This window comes from Astatotilapia calliptera, chromosome 17 (assembly GCF_900246225.1).
Source record: "Astatotilapia calliptera chromosome 17, fAstCal1.2, whole genome shotgun sequence".
NCBI lineage: Eukaryota > Metazoa > Chordata > Actinopteri > Cichliformes > Cichlidae > Astatotilapia > Astatotilapia calliptera.
Genome location: NC_039318.1, coordinates 22,053,533 through 22,073,758, shown reverse-complemented (window position 1 = coordinate 22,073,758; position 20,226 = coordinate 22,053,533). Strand labels below are relative to the sequence as shown.

At 41.6% G+C, this 20,226-nt stretch overlaps 1 protein-coding gene across 1 annotated transcript in view; it reads left to right on the top strand.

Moving 5' to 3' along the window:
• The window catches only part of ntn4 (netrin 4), a 31,275-nt gene extending 14,018 nt beyond the window's left edge, over positions 1-17,257 (top strand). The window contains exons 4-10 of the mRNA XM_026147475.1: positions 4,914-5,040; positions 5,264-5,449; positions 13,235-13,448; positions 13,805-13,896; positions 14,510-14,578; positions 16,406-16,579; positions 16,655-17,257. Of these exons, the coding sequence (XP_026003260.1) occupies positions 4,914-5,040; positions 5,264-5,449; positions 13,235-13,448; positions 13,805-13,896; positions 14,510-14,578; positions 16,406-16,579; positions 16,655-16,794 (1,002 nt within the window). The 3' untranslated portion in view covers positions 16,795-17,257. The remainder of the gene's footprint in view (positions 1-4,913; positions 5,041-5,263; positions 5,450-13,234; positions 13,449-13,804; positions 13,897-14,509; positions 14,579-16,405; positions 16,580-16,654) is intronic.
• The last annotated feature ends 2,969 nt before the right edge of the window (positions 17,258-20,226 follow it).

Sequence of the window (20,226 nt, the reverse complement as noted above, 5' to 3'; positions counted from 1 at the left end):
GCTAACACAAGCACATTTAATGGCATCCCGTGCCTGCAACTGAACTGTCAGGGGGAAATCAGTTCTGTCAGGGGGAAATCAGTTCTGTCAGGGGGAAATCAGTTCTGTCAGGGATCGCTCTGTTCTGAGTGTGACCCTGAGCTCTGGGATGAGTTTTCACTTCCAGAGTAGCTGCTGACCATTAAGCATGCAAGTGAATGAGAAAAAGCTGTCATCAAATAAAGAGCAGGGCCTGTTTCACACATCCTGTTTAGTCCATTTGAATCAAGCTCTGGTTCATTTCACCGCCTCTTGATGGGGTTTGTTTTTTGCCGACCTGAACACAGTGCGAACTTTGGTGGGGACCAAAAACAACCGCACCTTTTAAAAAGGAGTTCTAAGTTTGGCTGCAGATGATCTCCAGAACAGTTCATTTATGGTGGGAACGTGATTCAAATCATAATCCAACCCAGACTGATGCACTCAGGTTCTTAGTGATGCATTTTGGTTCACTTTGAGTTTTCTGTTTGTGAAAGGAACCAAACCACAAGTTTGCAAACTCATCATCTGACTCAGACCGAAATAAACAAGATAAAAGTGTGGAACCACTTCAGAAACATGAGAGGGTGGAAGAATAATTTTAATCTGAGTCATCTTTTAAGTTAATAACTTGAAATTTTTTTTAAAGATAAGCTGTATCCCGAGAGGGACAAAATGCAGGTGACAGGAACTGAAGTTAAAAACATGGATAAAACAGATAAGACAGTTTATTTATGGACCCACAGGAGCAGAGCTGCTCAAACGCACGGAAGCAACATTCCACCACTTTTTTTTTTTTCACAAGAAAGATTATAAAATATATAGCTATATATTAGGAGTGCAACGATACACAAAATTCACGGTTCGGTTCGATACTTTGGTGTCACGGTTCGATATTTTTTCGATACAAAAAATGTTCATGCCTTTTTTAATTTGTCATTTATTAAAATTATAAATATATATTTTAACTCAAACGTACAGTTTTTAAATGTAATGTTGCTGAAACAACAAAGTAATAAAATAAAATAAATCTATCTGATCGAGAAATCACTCATCTTTGGAAAAGAGTTTATTACAGAGAAATGGCTCTTTCCAAAAATAAAAGCTATACTATACGCTTCTTCTGGGCTATATTCTCAGCAGCATATTAAACATATCAGGTCCCCATAAGGAGAATCATGTGCTAACGGCTGTCTAAATGACTCTGGTGAAGTTTGTAGCATGCATGCTTGTTGTTTTTGTCTGCTTCCACTTGTCTTTGCACTAGGATGATGTCGGCGTAAATGTGCAGTCGTATTCGTTGTGTTCCCACTAGTGCTGTCAGCGTTAATCTCGTTAAAATGACTTTAATGCCATAATGCCGCAAATCTCCATTAACGAGTTAACAGGATCACCCAGTGGGTGGGGCTGGACGGCGTCAACACGTTAACAAGCTAACTGCGCTAATGCACTAGTTCCCACCAATTGAGCATTGCGTGGCACATCCAACATACTGTTTTACTTTTGTCCATGATGCGCTTACCATCAGGGTCATACGTCACCAAGATAGTTCCTAACGCCAGATCTGAATGAGGGTGGGGGAGGTTCAATTTCGGGTAGCGTTGAGGTAGTTGCCATGTTGCAACAAGCTTAGCTTCTGTCTTGCTAGCTTGCGCTGCGCTCAATGGCTCTGCACTCGACAGTGCAGCCTAGGCGGAGCAGTCGAACGCAGATCCACTGAGCGCTCAACACAGACAGCATTGTCAGAAGAAAAGTTGATAAAATAAATTAAAAATGTTGTATTGTTCGATACATATGCGTACCGAACCGAAAGCACTGTATCGAACGGTTCAATATCGATACGAGTATTGTTGCACCCCTAATTATATAGCTTATGTTGTTGAAATTTTCTGTCATTTTAACGTTATTTTATGCACACAAAATAAGTGGCCAAAGATATCAATCTATGAGATCTATGCCGGCACAAAACCCTGTTTTGGTGTTAAAAAAAAACTGCTAGGAGTGCAAAGTAAAACGCAGGCCAGATTTTGATTTTGACTTTGTTAACTACTAGAAGACTGGAGGATATATTAGTTATATTAAGGGTAATAAAATCTCACTTTCCACATGTTTTGTTGTTGTTGTTCTGTGGGTTTTTTTTTTTTTTTCCCTTTTGTATGGATATTTTTGTTGTTAAAAAAAAAAAGTTTGTGTAGTAACAAATTGTTGAAGTTGATGGTACTGTACAGTGATTCCTAAATGTTAATGAAAAAAAATAAAAAATAAAATAAATAATGGCCAGGCTTTTAGTGAGCCATGGGAACATGAAAAAAAGGAGTGCAAAGTTCTCCAGGTGATTTAATAACAGTTAATTTCAGTAATTACCTACCGAGAGCAGCTCAGAGACGAGTGCAACCAGTGAGGCTGTGAAGGAGTGAATGATGTCCTGACAACAATAATACACAGTGGAATCATTTAAATTAAACGGCCCCTCATCTGTATGAATCCTGCTTTCACCTGAGCTGTCAGATACACCTGTAACTGACGGCAACTGTGAGGAAAAACAGGAGGATTCAAAATTAGCCAGAGAAAATGTGAGAGACGACGAGGGAGAAAGCGAGAGGACAACTATCAAACTGGAAAGAGTGAAAACAGAGAAGACGTGTCAAGGAAGGAGAAGCTGAAAGCAGGGTGTAAGAGCTGATGGAGACGACGACTGTATAGGTCCTTAAATTCAGTCTGATGTTCGATCACTTTGCTCGGTTATAGCTTATAATGTAAACTTGCCATTTTTGTTTAAGTAATAAACAAAAATGTTTATTGCCCCTACTTAAACAAATAGTACTACAGAGGTCACACTCACTTTAACTAATGAGCAATGCTCCAGTCCATCCGACTGTTTTCATTTCTCTCACTTAAATCTTTGCCTCGTTTGTCTTTCACACTAACTCCAATGGGCCTTATACAAGAGGGGTATCACTCATTGCAGCATTTATCCGGTTTCTTTTGTTCCAATGTCCATCAGCGTTACAGATGTGCACAAATATATGGCATTAACAGTGAGATTACATAATAACTATTTGGTTAAAAGTTCAACATTCATATTTTTTTAATTTCCTCTTCTGAGAGGACCCAGAGACACTGCTCAATGCTGGCTCAGGATTAAGCTATAAATGAAGCCAAAATGTTCTGTAACTTTGTACATGTGCAGTAGAAGAAGGGAGAAAAAAGCCTTTTAAACCTTTTATTTATGCATTTTTATGTATTCTCATGAACGTCACAAACCACACAGTGACAATCCTGCAAAGGCACTGTCCTTTCCTGGAGCCTCAGCGCTCCTCAGCTAATTGCTGATTGGAGTCAGCTGCCAAGCGCTCTACCTCAGGCCTCATTAACACAAGCCAGAGACCAGCTGGTGACCTCCGGTCCCTGGGGAAGGATGTGTATTCCTGACCGGTTGGCGAGCGGTTGCTGGCAGCTACACTCACCATTTACTGTCTGGGTGACTCACTGCTCCATTACCAAAAGGCTCCGGTGAGAGAGAAGATGACGACTTCCTGTCTCTGGGCCTGTGAGACTGCAGCCTAAGGTTTTAAGTATAATCTGAGTCAACAGTCCTAAGGTGCAAGACATGCCCACCAGTCCAGTGTCACATCAGGCCCTGGTAGAGCTGTAATAGGCCTTTATTTGTTATGTTACATTTAACACGAGAAAACCTCAGCTATGTAAAACCTGAACTCAGAAAAGGCATTTTATAAAGTGGTAATAGTTAATGAGCCTGTAATGCTTTCATCTGTCTCAAAGCTTTTGTGGAGCTGTTAAGGAGATAAATCAAGCACACCTACAGCTGTGGTATTTACTTATAACTGCCGTGCAAATACTAAAATATTTGTACTTCTTTGGGAACTTTTGGGAACCGGTAATGGTCTTTGTGTAAAAGTACATAAATGCACAGACAGGCCAGCCCCCCTTGTCCACAGTCTTGATGAGTTTGCATCATTGGGTGTGTGTTAACTATGGCATATCGCCGTATGGTAAACATGTGGGTTGAAATACCAGCCGTGTGGACTTAAGCCAGAGTTTTTTCCTGGCTTTTTCTGCTTCTCCTCTTTCCCCTCCTTTCTTTGCACACTTTATATTAATCACTACTCTTTGCTGAACGTGTAATCATGTCTCCTGATTACCCGGACCTCTCATTTGTGCAATTTCTCCTCCTATTAGTGTGATTAAAACCGGTGTGTGAAACCAGTCATGTGTGTGCGTGTTCACCTCGACATTGCGGGGCTGATCTGGGGTCAGTTCAGGCAGAGGGCATGCTGCATGTGGCCGTGCTCCTATAGGATTTTTGAACCGGGGACAAGGTATGACGCATCACGACACCGTGGGAAATGAGTGCAAAGAATCTGTGTGCGTTTGCAATTATTTTGCACGCCTGTGTGCACGGTGATTATTGCGAGTGTACCCCTGCAGTTGCCGTGTAATTGTGTCCTACATTGCAGTTGCACGGTGTAACACAAACAAATAAAGAGCTTCCTCAGATGCTTTGCCCCCCCCCCCCCCATTCAATCATTATCCAGCATGCATGGCATTCCAGCTCACAGGAATGACAAGGAGATTGTTATTGTGCTCTCAGCGCTGCATACTTGCACTCGTACACACATACTCATAAACACACACACACGCAGGCTTTTCAGAGCTGAGGCCCATTCCCGTTTCTAGCCATGAAGCCAAACAATAAATCTCCATTCACTGATTTTGGACCAAGAGAATAGGAGCGATTAAAAAAGGAAGAAAGTGGTTAAGAGAGAGTGAAGAAGCTTGTCCTTTCCATCACACTGACCTCTTTGTTCCTGCTATTTGTCCATCTTTACCTCCGTCTTTCATGCTGCTTGTTGCTAATGAGCTCTCTCTCACAGGTCCATGGGAAGTGTGTGTGCAGACACAACACTGCAGGTGATCACTGCGAGCGCTGCGCTCCTCTGTACAACGACAGACCGTGGCAGCCTGCCGATGGACTGACGGGAGCGCCGCATGAATGTCGGAGTGAGTCAAACAAAATTGTTCACACCTTTTTCCACCACAGGACTCTTGTATTAAAACTTAGCCTGTAAATCTTAAATCTAGGAAAGGTTATTGAAAACCTTCATACTTTACTAAAATATCAGAACGAACAGCCTCCAAATGCTCTCTGAAACATTTGTACATATAGCCAGTTGCCAGTCTGATATTTTCATTCTTGATGACTATCTTCTTCTTCTCACACCAGAGTGCAAGTGTAACGGACACGCTCAGAACTGCCGCTTTGATTGGACAGCGTGGCGAGAGTCTGGCCAGCGAAGCGGAGGCATCTGCGATTGTCTGCACAACACTGAAGGGCGACAGTGTGAGAAATGCAAGCCAGGCTTTTACAGAGATCCCAACCGACCGCACGCCGCCCCCGACTCCTGCAAACGTAAGCTGCACACACATTTTACTAAACTATAGTGGGAGGCAGACTTTTAGGAGCACAGTTGGTGGCATCAACTTTATTAGAGATCGTCAAATGTTTCAGATGTAAATTTAAAATGAACAAGCCCACAAAATGAACTGTATGTGCCCCATGAATTAATCTATGTTAGACACCCTTGATGTAAGTCTATATACCCTCATTGGTAACACTTTGCTGGTGCCAAGTTGGACCCTTTGTCCTTCAGAGCTGTCTTAGATCTTCATGTCACAGATCCACCAAGGTGCTGGAAACATTTCTCAGAGCTTTCATAGAGGTCAGAAGTTCATATTAACGTGAAAATCATGGCAAATTCTGACCCTTCAATCTGAATCTTGTAGCAGAAACAGAGTCTTGTCAGAGCGGGTGTGAATTTTAGCCTCAGTTTCCTGTTCTTAGTTAATGGGAGCGGACCTGGTGTGATCTTCTGCTGCAGTAGTCCATCTAACGTTTCATCCATACCTTGGATGAAACGAGTAATCAAGTTGCTTCTACTGAAGTATCTTTTTAAATGTGAAAGAGCAGCTAAAAGCTCAGCCGTGTTCTTGACTGTCCATTTACTTTCTACAGTATATTTTATAAAACTGCTATCTATTTGGAATGATAATAGGAATTTCACTGGCACACGACATTCAATATGGAGTCACAGCATTAGACCAGTGGTGACAAATGCACCATACTGGCACAGCCCTTTGATTTTTCTCAGGAATGCAGAGGACGGAGATCACAAGCCAGAACATGCTGCATAACACTCAGTCCTCACGGGCACCTGGCTCTGTGTGTGTGTGTGTGTGTGTGTGTGTGTGTGTGTGTGTGTGTGTGTGTGTGTGTGTGTGTGTGTCTCAGAGGCAGCAGATGCCCCATTCTCCATCCAGTTACTCCATAGTTAATCATCAGATGGAGGCATACTTGTGTCTTGACTCAAAGTTCATCATAAAACTCCTGCTTGTCCATCTCGGTTTGTTCTGCCATTTTTAAGATGTGACTCAGAGCTTGATTGTTAGCTGTGAATGTGTGACGGTCCTTTCTCCGTCACTGTGTGTGTGTGTGTGTGTGTGTGTGTGTGTGGGGGGGGGGGGGGGGGTTGTGAAGAGGTGAGTGTTAAGTAAACATGAGATAGTCATCCATAAACACAGACCGGTGGCTACAGTCTCCCTCTGATTATCTGTCAGATTTGTGAACTCATCCCCACAGGTATGCTGGAAATGAACGCCAAGGAAAGTGTGTGTGTGTGTGTGTGTGTGTGTGTGTGTGTGTGTGTGTGTATCAAGTAGCAGCAGACCGTTCAAAAACACAGAGGGAAGAACATGTTGGCTATCAGCCCAATTTGCCGTCTTTCAGGGTTTGATTTCATCGTGCAAATCAAATCGCTTTTATTGTCACATCACATGTGCAGGTACATTGGTACAGCACATGTGAGTGAAATTCTTGCATTATATAATTCAAGAGATTCATTTCAAGATAAATACAAGCAGACATTTATAAGAACCTGTAAAATACTCAGCAGCAAATCTGTGTCTGGGCATGAATAAATCATGTCTGAAAAACAAGAAAAAGTGTCTGCAGCTCTGCTCTACAAAAGACAGACTGTATATGAATGGCCACCAGAGGGGTGGGGAGTATTTTGGTCATACGAATCCAAAATGATCCAATTTCTTACCTGATTTATGACCTCATTAACACATCAGTTTAGTTTATAATATAATTCAGTAGTTTCCAGTCATTTTTACTACACAGCCTTATGCGTTTTGGAAATTATGATCCTATTCAGAGTAAAATAAATGATAATCGACAGTAAGAGAGAAACCTTGTGACAGAAGGGTTATTACTGTATGAGTGTGCAGAGTCCTAGGTTCTTCAGGAGGATCCACTCTTTGCTTATCCAAACTAAGATAGCTGAGGCAAAATGCCAAACTCAACACTTCAAAGCAGAAAAAATAGAATGAAAATTAACAATGAAGTTTAAAAAAATAACTTCTTTGTAGTTAGAGAGTTGTAGTTAGAGTCGCTGTTAGTTAACGTAACAGCATTACTCTAGAACATAGGTGTCAAACTCTGGCCCGCGGGCCAAATTTGGCCTGTAGCCTAATTACATTTGGCCCGCGAAGCCATACAAAATTACTATTAGAGCTGGCCTGCTGGTATTATACAGTTCATGTACTGCTAATACTACAATTCCCAGAATGCTCTGTTGGTGTTTTGGCTGCAAATACAATTTTTATTTAAGAAATGAATTCCACTGATGTGTTATTTAATTGGAATTTCGATTTTGCATGTGTGCAATATTAAGTTATATATACGTTTATATAAGTTTTATATATTGTTTAGTATTAAGCTTTGCTTGTTCCATGCTCAGTTTTTCAGCAAAACTTGTTTGAGTCCATAAGAAAAGATTCCTTGTTATATTTGGAGGAAGATTTTTTTTCAATGAATATTAATGTTAGCCTGCGACTTTGATCCAGTTTTGAATTTTGGCCCACTGTGTATTTGAGTTTGACACCCCTGCTCTAGAAGAAAGTCCTGCCATGAAACTAGCAGCCAGCAGGGGGGGACTCCTCTGGTTGCAAGAAAGGTCAAAAGCAACCCTTCAGCTCCCTGAATCTTTGACCTTAGTAAACACAGTTAAAATTAACTTTAAACTAGGGCTACAGATGATTAATTCATCAGGATTTATAGTCATGTATTAAACACATATTCCTAATTGGAGACAAACAGGAGGATAAAATGGGGTGTGCTTCTCCATCACCTTATGGTTGATACATTGTTACTGTATGAGTGTGCAGTGTTCTGGGTTTCAGATCTACTTGTCATGTCTGGTTTCAGTACACTAAAATAGCAATGGTGGAAACACATCTGAAAGCTTCACTTGTGTATGAATTCACTAACCAGTGGGCGATGTCACAGTGGCTTTGTCTGTTTTTTATAGACACTGATTGGCCAGTTTGTTACGTACAACTTCCTGCTACCAAGTTGAACCCTTTTTGCCTTGTGAACTGCCTTAACTCTTTGTGGCGCAGATTCAACAAGTTGCTGAAAACATTCCTCAGAGATTTTGGTCCATGTTGACATCCATGATGCAAATCACCTGTTCCACTACATCCTAAATGAGCGCTATTGGACTGCGATCTGGTGACTGTGGAGGCCGTATGAGTACAGTGAACTCATTGTCCTGTGTTATCCTGCTGGAAGCAGCCATCAGAAGATGGGAACACTGTGGTCATAAAGAGATGGACATGGTCAGCGACAATGCTCAGGCGGTGTTTAAACAAACACCATTATATCATCATATATTTCATTATATGACCATTGTCCAGTTTTAGTAAGGACTGGCAGCTGGTGTGGTCTTCTGCTGATGTAGCTCATCAGCTCTAAGGGCTGAGATGCTCTTCTGCATCCCTTGCTTGTAGCAGGTGGCTATTTGAGTTACTGTTGCCCAAGAGATGGATGTTTGGGGAAATTCCAGTAGACAAGCAGTTTCTGAAATATGGAGACCATGCCACCTGTGATGTTCCATAACTTTTTAAGCTTGTCATGTCCTGCAGCATGTGTACCAAGTCTCTTGCTGTTCTGTCTGGCAGTTCAGGAACAGTGAGTAGTTGATAAATTGCATACTGTATGGACTTATACAACCTCATTTATTGTCCTTCCAGATTTTCTGACGTTTTCTCATATCTCTGCATCTCTGATAAGGTCACAGAAACAGATGCATGCCTTCTTTACAGCAGGTGTGATTTCAGTCATTAGGTTCGGTGCTTTACACCCAAAAACTCACCTCTGGGATAATAACTAATGAAGGCTGACTGATTAGAAAAAAGGAGCAACAACATGCTTGGAGAACCCCTAAAATGAAGGTTCAGGTTGTGTAATCCCACTGCAGCAGCTCGCTGACAATGGAGGAATTTCCCTCCGTTGTGAGGAACATTTTTTTCATTCCAGCCTCTGAGGGGCCCGCGAAAGAAAACACTCTTGTCAAGCTTCACGCAAGCTGGTACACACCAAAGCCGTTTATCAGGAGGGAGAGTTACAGTGTGTGTTTGTGTGTGTGGGGATTTATGTCTGTAGTGGGTTTTCTCGTGGTTGTTCGGGCAGGTGTCGTATCATGTCTCAGCACACACTCATAAAGTCTTCATTGTCAGAGCTCTTGCAGCTGACAGGTTTCTTAGACGCACATATTTGCTTACAGGAGTTGTTGCATTGTGAATCCTTCAAGTGGTCATAAATTTTCACACAAATATGAAAATTCACACGCTTGCCAAACACACCGTCACACGTGTCTTGGTTTTAAATGGCACTGAGGTGGCGCTGTGATCTCTATTAATTATTTACCTGTGCAGGATGCTTCCTAAGAGAGTGCTGATATGGCCTTTTTTACATGCCCACATCTATAAAGGATATAAATGTGATATCTTTATGATTTTATTGGTACTGTATTGCTAGGTCTTCTGATGGAGTTCAATCTTATCTTTGTGTGGGTGAGTTGTCTGATAAACTGTTTGGTTTGACAGTTGACATCGTTCTCTTGGGTCAAAGGCACAGTTTGGGTCATGTAACTCCCGTCGCCTGTTATTGTATTTACAGCGGTGTGGAAAAAGTGTTTGCCCACTTCCTCATTTCTATTTTTTAGCATTCAAGTCCCACTTAAATGTTTCAGATCGTCAAACAAATTTAAATATTAGACAAAGATAACACAAGTAAACACAAAATGCATTTTCAAATGAAGGTTTTTATTATTAAGGGTAGGGGGAACCTACATGGCCCTGTGCGAAAAAGTGATTGCCCCCTAAACCAAATAACTGGTTGGTCCACCTATTAGCAGCAACAACAGCAAACAAGCATTTGCAGTAACTGGCAATGAGTATTTTACAGCGCCGTGGAGAAATTTTTGCCCACTCATCTTTTGCAGAATTGTTGTAATTCAGCCACATTGGAAGGTTTTCAAGCATGAGCTGCCTTTTTAAGAGCATGCCACAGGATCTCAGTCGGATTCAGGATTCGGAACTCTGACATTAACTGAGCTATGTGAAGACTGTGGTTCCTTAGTGTTTTTCTGGGGTCTTTTATGACTTCCTGGAGGAGTCATCACTGTACTTTTGGAGTACTTCTGGTTGGCCGGTCACTCCTGGGACGCTTCACCACTGTTTCATGTTTTTTGTATTTGTGTATAACGGCTCTCACCATGGTTCCTTGGAGGCCTAAACCTTTAGAAATGGCTTTGTAACGCTTTCCAGACTGATAGATGTCTGTGACTTTGTTTGTCAGGTGTTTCTTTAGATCGTGGCATGATGTGTTCCTTTTTATAAAACTATTTAGATAAAACTAGATTTCTTGTGACTAATCTTAACTGGCATTAGCTTACCTCCCAACATGGATCAGTTAATGGGAGCAGCTAACTGAAAAGAACTGTGTGCTGGGACATGGCTTACGTTATAGATATTGATTATCTTTATTGTTTCTGCCAAGTAAGTTATGTGACTGTTGTGGTTTGTTTTTGTTTGAGTGTTTGCTAGGAGCTTAAAAAAATCATTTGTGGAGCTCCTGGAGGCTCAGTTACATTTAGTGGTAGGATAAAGAATTAAATTATTCAGGAGGGGCTAGGAATACAGCTACTCCACATCGAAAGGAGGCAGCTGACTAGGATTCCTTCTGGGTGGCTCCTGAGTGAGATGGTCTTGGTATTTCCTCACGAGAGGAGGCCCCAAACCAGACCCAGGACAAACTTAGGAGATTACATCTTCCAAACCTTCCTCTCCCCAGGTCTTAGGCTGGCTAAGACCTGGGGAGAGGAAGGTTTGGGTTTCTCTGCTTAGGCTGCTGCCCCTGAGACCAAATTCAGTCTTTTTATCTCAAACTTTAACTAGCATAGAGTTTGTTTTTGTTTGTTTGTTTGTTGTTGTTTTTTGCATTTTTAGGCTTTTTAACCTTCTGATAGCACAGAAAGCCGAGAGAGAGAGAGTAGCAGCAAAAGGGCAACGTTAGATTCAAACCCAAGACTCTGCAATAGCAAAGCATATGTGTTGCCTCCTTAACCCACATGAGCTATACCAGCACTCAGTTTTTGCAGTTTAATCATAAAAACTCAGTGGTGCTTCTGTTTATCTACAAACTTCAAGCATTCGTGTGCATTTCACTGCTGAGGTGGGGAAAACGCCTATATAAACTGATAAGCTTTAAAAACTTTTCATGTTGACTGTTGTATTTCTATTTCGGAACAATTTATCAAATAAAGTCCGTGAAGCGCTCTGATAACAGTTTGAAGGCAAACATGCTTTAAGGTCAGGAATGAACTCTAATCTTTGTTTCTAAAAGCATGCCATCTCATTTGTTTATAGTCGTCGATGTGAATTTAACACATTCAGTTCGGTTTGAGAAAACTGCCTGATTCAGACCTCTGGCTTAAAGTTGTTGTTTTTTCTTTTTTCTCCACCATGATTTATTTGAAAAAGGAGCTTGAGGGAGCTTCTGGGTGTACAGTAAGTAGTCATTTACTGGCAGTCAGGCTTCAAGCATCATTAAACACAAGACAAATGACTCCAAACAACACCCCTTCTTTGTTTCTCTCTGCGGTTTATTTATGGGGGAGGCCTGACAACTCCGGGTCCCAGCAGACAGCAGTTTTCTCAGATGTCCAATGGAAACATGGGTGGGTGTGTAATAAGGTGTGTTCGTTGTTTTTGGAGGTTGTTGGAAAAACACCCTATCGGTACACAATTAGAGGGCTGAGAGTTTTACTGTATGTATTTGTTCATCTATCCATGTGAGGAGGATTAATTTGAGTTCTAGACCTTAAAAGCATATTGATCGACTTTGGGAAAAAGCTTAGGATCACAAATAAAGAAGTATAAACATCTGTCTTCATGTGATTAAAAAAACAGAGACGCCTTTGTGTTTTAAGTGGCTGCCACAAAAGCAGACAATAGAGCAATTGATGAAATACTTAAGTGCAGGTGATAAATAGCAATTTGCTAATCAGCAGACTGTCAGACCTTTGGACTCACTGCTCACTGCTTTTCTTTAGTCTTTTGTGTAGTATTTCTGAACAGGTATTTCATTAGGTACACCTTGTTGGTACCAGATTTTTGGGGGGCCTTTTTCAGCTTTATTTGATAGACACCGTGAAAACAGGACAGGAAAGCAGGGGCAGAGAGAGGGGGGAAGACATGCCGCAAAGGGCAGCGGGTCGACTCAAACCCAGGCCGGCCACCGTATGGCATGTGTTCACCTGCTCAACACACTGAGCTAAACCAGCACCCCGTTGGTACCAGATTTGACACTCTTTTTGCCTTAAGAATTGCCTCAATTCTTCATAGCATTGATTCAATAAGATTCTGCAAACAAAAGTGGCACTTAATGTGGTTTTCTGCTGCTGTAGCTCATTTGCTTCAAGGTTTGAGATGCTCTTCTGCATCTTTTGGCTCTAATAAGTGATCATTTGAGTCCTATCATGTCAAAGCGCTCTGGCCATTCTCCAACAAAAGATATTTACCCCAGAGAATCACTAATGATTGATATTTTTCTTTTTTCTAGCCATTTTCTATAAACCCTAGTTATGGTTGTGTGGGGAAATCAGTTTCTGAATTATTCAGATCAACAACATACCACGCACATAAGAATTTATGACTATGAATTCAGTAATGAACTGACAACATGTCCAGTATGTACCTCGCCTCTCAGATAGTGCAAGGATGATGTTTTAGTATCATCTACAATTAAAAACCTTCCAATCTAATTTAATTTCACCTTTTTCTTCCCCAGCATGTACTTGTCACCCCATGGGCTCAATGCCCTTCCACTTGGCAGACGGCTCGCTCTGTGACCCCGCAAACGGGAACTGCATCTGCAAACCAGGCGTCGGTGGAGCCCACTGCGACAGGTGCATGGTGGGATACTGGGGCTTTCACGAATACGGATGCCGTCCATGTGAATGTGCAGGAGACTGTGATCCGTTTACTGGAGACTGCATGTTTGGGTGAGTAAGAACTTTTATCTCCTGATAACAAAACTGTAGCGCCTAAAAACAGAAGCACTGAACTTTTTTTAGTCATGACCTTGTGTCCTTATATTATCAAATATCTGCCCAGTTTTTGTACAGCAAGTACAAAGGCAGGGTCGAGACTGAGAATATGTTAGTATGGTATCATCACTCGGCAGTATGTCTGCTCTGTTAAAATAGTCAAACGTGTTTTTCATGTAATTGTACGTAGCCTTAAATATAAATAGAATTTTTTTTCTGCTTAAAGAGATGTTGACTTTAAGGACTTTAAGTGTATTTCGATGCTATAATTCCTGTTTTATGATAACATGTATGCCGATGTTGTGTTGCAGCTCTGATCTGGAGTTGTACCACCTGGACAGAAACGCCAGTGAGTCAGTCAGAATCTTCAGAACGGACGAACTCTTCTCTGCTCTTCACTTAGGTACAATACAGAGAGTGTGTGTGTGCGTGCGTCCATGTGTGTGTGGTTTATCCTCCTTCACGGTCCACTGACCAAGTGTTAATGTTTAAGTAATGAAAGTCTGGCTACGCTCTCAGAAAGACATTGAACAAAGATGTGTGTGAGTGTGTGCTTGTTTTACTCATGTTGTGGGGACATTAGGGACAAAAGGCAAGTCCTCGTAATTTAAATCATTACATTGCTGTATGAAGACATGCTTGAAAGTTGAGGTATGCAGATTCCAGGATGGAAACATGACTCTGTGTGTGTGTGTGTGTGTGTGTGTGTGTGTGTGTGTGTGTGTGTGTGTGTGTGTGTGTGTGTGTGTGTGTGTGTGTGTGTGTGTGTGTGCAAGGACAGTTTCCAAGTGGAGGTCTCTTCTCGCAGACCCTCAGTACCACCACACTGTAACTCCAGCTTTTATTGGCACATTCCTCACTGGACGCCACACACTGTACTTATTATTAGTCTTAGGACATCACATACAGTATCTGAGGCAACACGCGCGCACACACACATACACACACACACATAGAGAAAAAGTTATTTATTTATGCTACAAATATGAAACTGTTCTTGCATGTCCCCCCTGCAGAGAAGTGTGAGTGCCAAGAGCAAAGTCTGACCAACAGCAAACTCTTTTGCACCATGAATTATGCATACGGTAAGCATTCAAACATCTCCAAACATGCACTGTAACTCATGTAAGCCTGGCTTTACCTGATTAGTTTAATGCATTTAAATGTAAATCATCTATTTCACTGTATTTATGTCTAACATTGTTATACTCATGCTCATTGATTCAGTCTGTCTTTGTATTTTAATTATACGTACTTTATTTATCCCACAAGTTGGTAAATGAATATGTTACAGCAAACAAAACATTAAACAGAACCTGTAATAAAATGGTTCATTAAAAAAATTACAAAAACAAAATAAAAGTCAAGATTTTTTTTGTTTGTTTTTGAAGATTTATTTTGGGGGTTTTTTGCCTGTAGCTTGCATTGAGGACGTTAGCTAAAAGCAGTAATTAGCAAAAAAGTGGAACGCACATCATAAATGGCAAACTTTTGCCTTCAAACTAAATGTTACCGCTGAAACCAAAACCTTTCAAAAGGTGCAGCTTTTGTTTTGAAGACGAATCTTTTCCATTTTTAGTCTGCTGTTCGCTTCTCAGAGTTTCACTACTGCTTAGAGGGGTAGGCAACTCCAGGCCTCGAGTGCCAATGTCCTGCAGGTTTTAGATGTGTCCTTGATTCAACACAACTTACTCAAATGGCTAAATTACCTCCTCAACATGTCTTGAAGTTCTCCAGAGGCCTGATAATGAACTAATCTTTTGATTCAGGTCTGTGGACCCAGGGTGATATCTAAAACCTGCAGGGCACTGGCACTCGAGGCCTGGACTTGCCCAACCATGGCTTCGAGATTAGTTGGCAAGTGTTTGCAGACAATTTGGCATCTTTCATGCAAACTTCAGGCAACCACCCTGTACCCTGTTAACTCTTCTTTACAAATATAAAGACAGCATACAAGAAAAATAATTAACACAAGCAAGAACCTGATGTTTACCTTTAGTTGCTCAGCTGATATTTGTCTGCTCATGTTCACTACCTAATGCAGGTCAAATCATTCACAGCATTTGCATTCTGTTTAATGGGCAGCAGGGGGCGACTCCTCTGATTCCAAAAAGCCTTAACCCTCGCTCCGTGACCTCTAAAAACACTTTCCAGTTGAGTTTATGATCTCAGTTTCTAGTTTAAGGTCACACTGAATAAAACCTGAAGTTAATTTTATAAATTATGGTCATTATTAAAGTCACAAAGGAGGAAAAGCCTAAGTTGGCTAACAAGTTGTTAGTCGTGCTCACCTTCATGAATGTCTGAAGAAAGCATCACAATTCACTTTCTTTACTTTAAAAAGTCCCAGCATTCAGAGGAATGATTAATTCTGTTCCAGCCCCTTGGGGGGGGGGGGGGAAGAAAACCTGATCTGAGTTTCAAACTGATCAGATTAAAACTTTGTTTGAAGTTCATCCAGTAACCAAACTTTCCACGACAGCCTCCTTCCATGGATCACGTTGTTTTGTCGCATTTTAATGCAGAAAGAAGTTGTTCTGGTGCATAGGTGTCAAACTCTGGCCCGCGGGCCAAATTTGGCCCGCAGCCTAATTACATTTGGTCCGCGAAGCCATACCAAATTATTGTTAGAGCTGGCCTACTGGTATTATACAGCTAATATATATATTGTTTAGTATTAAGCTTTGCTTGTTCCATATTCAGTTTTTCAGCAAAACTTGTTTGAGTCCATAAGAAGAGATTCATTCTTAAATCTGGAGGAAGATTTTTTTTCCAATAAATATTAATGTTAGCCCGCGACCTTGTTCCAGTTTTGAATTTTGGCCCACTGTGAATTTGAGTTTGACACCACTGTTCTGGTGTAACAACACTCCAGCTCTGAAGGTCTTGTTGCATTTCTCCCTGACTTCCAGTGCTGAAGGTGAGAGTGCTAGCAGCTCACGATAAGGGCTCCCATGCTGAGGTGGAGGTCAAAGTTCAGAAGGTACTCAGTCAGAATACCAAAATGAAGATACAGCGCGGTCGCGTCACCCTTTACCCCGAGTCCTGGACCGCACGGGGCTGCACCTGCCCTATCCTCAATCCAGGCAAGAATCGCACATCCAACTTTGTTCATTGGTAACATCCAAAATGTGCTTAACCCCTCTGACCTCTCCTCACAGGCGTGGAGTACCTGGTGGCTGGCCACTTGGATCGTAAGCAGGGCCGCTTCCTGGTCAACATGAAGAGCTTTGTCAAGCCTTGGAAAGCAAGTTTGGGCCGCAAAGTTCTCACTTTACTCAAGAAAGACTGCAATTGGTAGATGGGTAATTTAGAAAAACAGCACCGGAGGGACAGCTAACGTGACGGATGTTGGTTTCCCATCTTCTAGGTGTGGATTATTGGGTCGCACAGGTCTGAGAGCAGGTTTTTAAGGGACGGGGACTAAGATTGAGGCCCTACCTGTTTCCACTGCCGAGAGCTCAAAGCTAGTGGCAGACTGCACAAGCTAAAAGCACACAGGACGTAATTTCATTAAGACACGTCCATCTCGCATCTGTCTCTAATTCTTGCATTCTCATATAGGAGTCAAGAAAATGTTTTCTTTGCTGTCGCTGCTGCAGCTCAAGAATTTCAGCAGCATGTCCGAGAACTGAGCGACACTTTCTCCTCCTCTGCAGCACTTTATCCTCAGAAGGACAGAAGGAGGGAATATGGACACACAAGCAGAGGAGCATTAAAAATACAAACTCGCACACACGTAAAACCTTCCTTTTTTTGTTTTTTGTTTTTTACAGTGGACACACTCACAGAGGCAGCAAGTGTGTGTGTGCTGCAGACACAATGTGCGAAGTGTGACGCTGAACAAGCCATACAAGCCACTACAGGTGGTTAAATCTTAGCCAGTCCAGGTGTGCCTGTGTTGAAATCAGAGCGACTGGATTTCACCCCAATCGTGAATGTATTTGTCTGTGTGTGTGTGTGAGAGTGTGTGTGTGAGAGAGAGAGAGGAAGAGAAAGAGAGAATGTGGTTGAATGCAGCAGTACATATATATATATATATATATATATTATGAGCACAGTCCAGATTGAGTCCAGCTCTTAAGCTTTTCTATAGTTTTCAACCGTTCCAATGTTTATAATGCAGAACGCTGTACATTAATTTCGCTCATATTTACACTCAGAAATCAGAAAACTTGTTATTCCTTCCTTTTTGTGCTCATGTACAGTATTATTTTGTATATATCTATATAAATATTATGCCATATCTTTCTCCAGTTGTTTTTTTTTTTTTCATGGTAATATTAAAGGATAACTTCAAATTTCGTCTTGTTTTTGTCACTTAGCCATCGTTTATCAGCACTGATAAGCCTTCTGATAAACTGCAGCGCCTTCAGAAAGCCTACAGAGGCAAGAAACACACGATTGGGGCCAAACGAGCAACACCTGCGCTTACCAGTACAGTTTGCAAAGTGATGCAATTAAAATTGAGGCCCCTCGTGAGAAATAATTTTCCACTGTTTTGCTATTTGAAGATAAAACTGACCCTGAATGTGATCCTGTTTGAAAGTCTGGCACAAGCAACTAATAAACACGGGAAGTAAAATCTGTCTATAAAATCAAGCAGCTGTAGTTCAGACAGGTCATGAAGTCAAGCTCAGCTGCAAAACCTGGCACTTCATCTGATCTCGTATGCCAGCCCGCATCACCTCATACCTATCTTCACATCCAACTGGCAAATCTTAAGATTCAGTGTCTTGGCAGCATCCCAAAAATAGGCTGCCGAGGTTATTAGAAAGAAAGCTCTTTTAAAGGACATTTGAGTCTGCCTTTAAAAGTGAGTAAATCCCCACAAAGTCACATGTTAACATTCCCGACTTTACATTTTTGGGATCTATAGATGGTTGAATGTTTGTATAAATCCATGTGGAGTTTTAGTGACTGATTGTGTTGTATGTTATTGTGCCTTTACTGTGCCTCTGCATTGCTCTCCTACAGTTTACAGATGATATACTGGTTTAACTAAATAACTTGGCAGTTAACTCTTGGGTCCAAATATGGCAACTTAAGCCTCCAATAAAACCAATGTGGTGGTTTACACTTTAACTAAGGGTGTTTTTATGCCTATGGTTAATTTACTCTGGTCCAAATCAGTCGATAAATAAACTTGTAGTATTTTCCCCGTCGTTTAGTTTCAGGATGAAGATGGTGTGTTCTGGTAGAAGTGGATAACATGGAGCAATATCTCCATTTGTATGTCTGGTGTACTGTCGAATCTCAGAATGGAAAGCTGGTCATGGGAAGGCATTTAGCTCAGACTTGCAGGGTCAGATTGAGGTCGGATCACACTCTCACCATAAATGAACCGCTCTGGAGTTTATCTAAGTCGTCTTATTGTAGTTGTTTAGGTTCACATCTGCACAAACAAAACGCACCAAGGGGGGAAATGAAGAAGGCATCAATTGTGTATGAAAACACCCTCAGTCTCTCTTTTATGTGCAGTCTGAGAGGCAGAGAAGGCAGGTCCCAAACTGAACTTTTCTCTACCAATGAGAGTGAAGGATACTGTTCACAGATATATGATCGGGGTACATTGGCAGTTGGAGCGATGCATGATGACCAAAATCAATGTTATTGCTTCCCAAATGTGTAAAAGAAAACTGACAGGAACAAGAATTAAAACGGTGATGGACAAAACTGCAACAAAGTAGAAAAACTGTCTTGTTGAGCAACCTCCGTTTGCTGCTGAAGCCTTGCTGCTGACGCGCATACTGTATTTTCAACAACAATCGATACGACTGCCAAGACCTTGAAATACTTCACATAAACGGGACAAAAATATCCTTATCACACTGCTCTCTTTCCCACACACACGCCTCCTGCTCCTCTCCCTGTGTCCCTTCGCATTAAGTCATCCATCACTCCTGCTCCCAAAACACTCTCCCCTACATTTGCACAGCACTGCAGAATGTAGACCACAACAGAGGCGCCGGAGCCGGCGCACACACTCCGTTTGGCTGTAGACTTGGTGCGTGTTTTCCACTCGCCATGACGTGGTTGGCTGAGAGGTGTGGACACATTCCTGGCGCGTCAAGCAGAGCACCGTGGCAGGTGGGGTCAAAGGTCGCTCACCTGTCTACCTATCTCACCTCAACAACAAGAGGTGAGCATGAGTGGATATTTTCTCACAGCCAAACCGGATAGCCTCTTGGACCCACATTTCCCCTGTTTGCGGCCCATTCACAGATTTGTGGCAGAGGGGTCACGGCTCCACTGTTTCCAGACAGCGGGGTAAGGGGTGAACGAGTGCATACGCTAAGAGGAATGTGACCACGAGAACTGCCACAGTACAAGTAGGGAGATATAGATTTACTTCCTTTTAATGTTAAATTGGACTTTATATATCACAGCATTTATTTTGCATTAGCGTGTGTTACCAATTCATACGTTTGGATAGGATTTAGGAGTATCTATTTGAAAAATAAGATTCATTTGCAGATACAATAATTCAAGGATTAAAGGATTCAAGGAGCTTTATTTGTCATTCGCATCACATGTTAACATAAGGTGGACCAAAATTATGTACACACGGTCCCGGACGATGAAGAAACAGATTTTTTTTTAAAGTAATAAATAAATATTTGTTTTGTTTTTTTAACAAACAGAAATGACTGATATAATATAATAATAATTATGAACCCAAGGTAGTAGTATAGAAGCAGAAAAAAATAAGTCAAAATGTATAGTTGCTTTC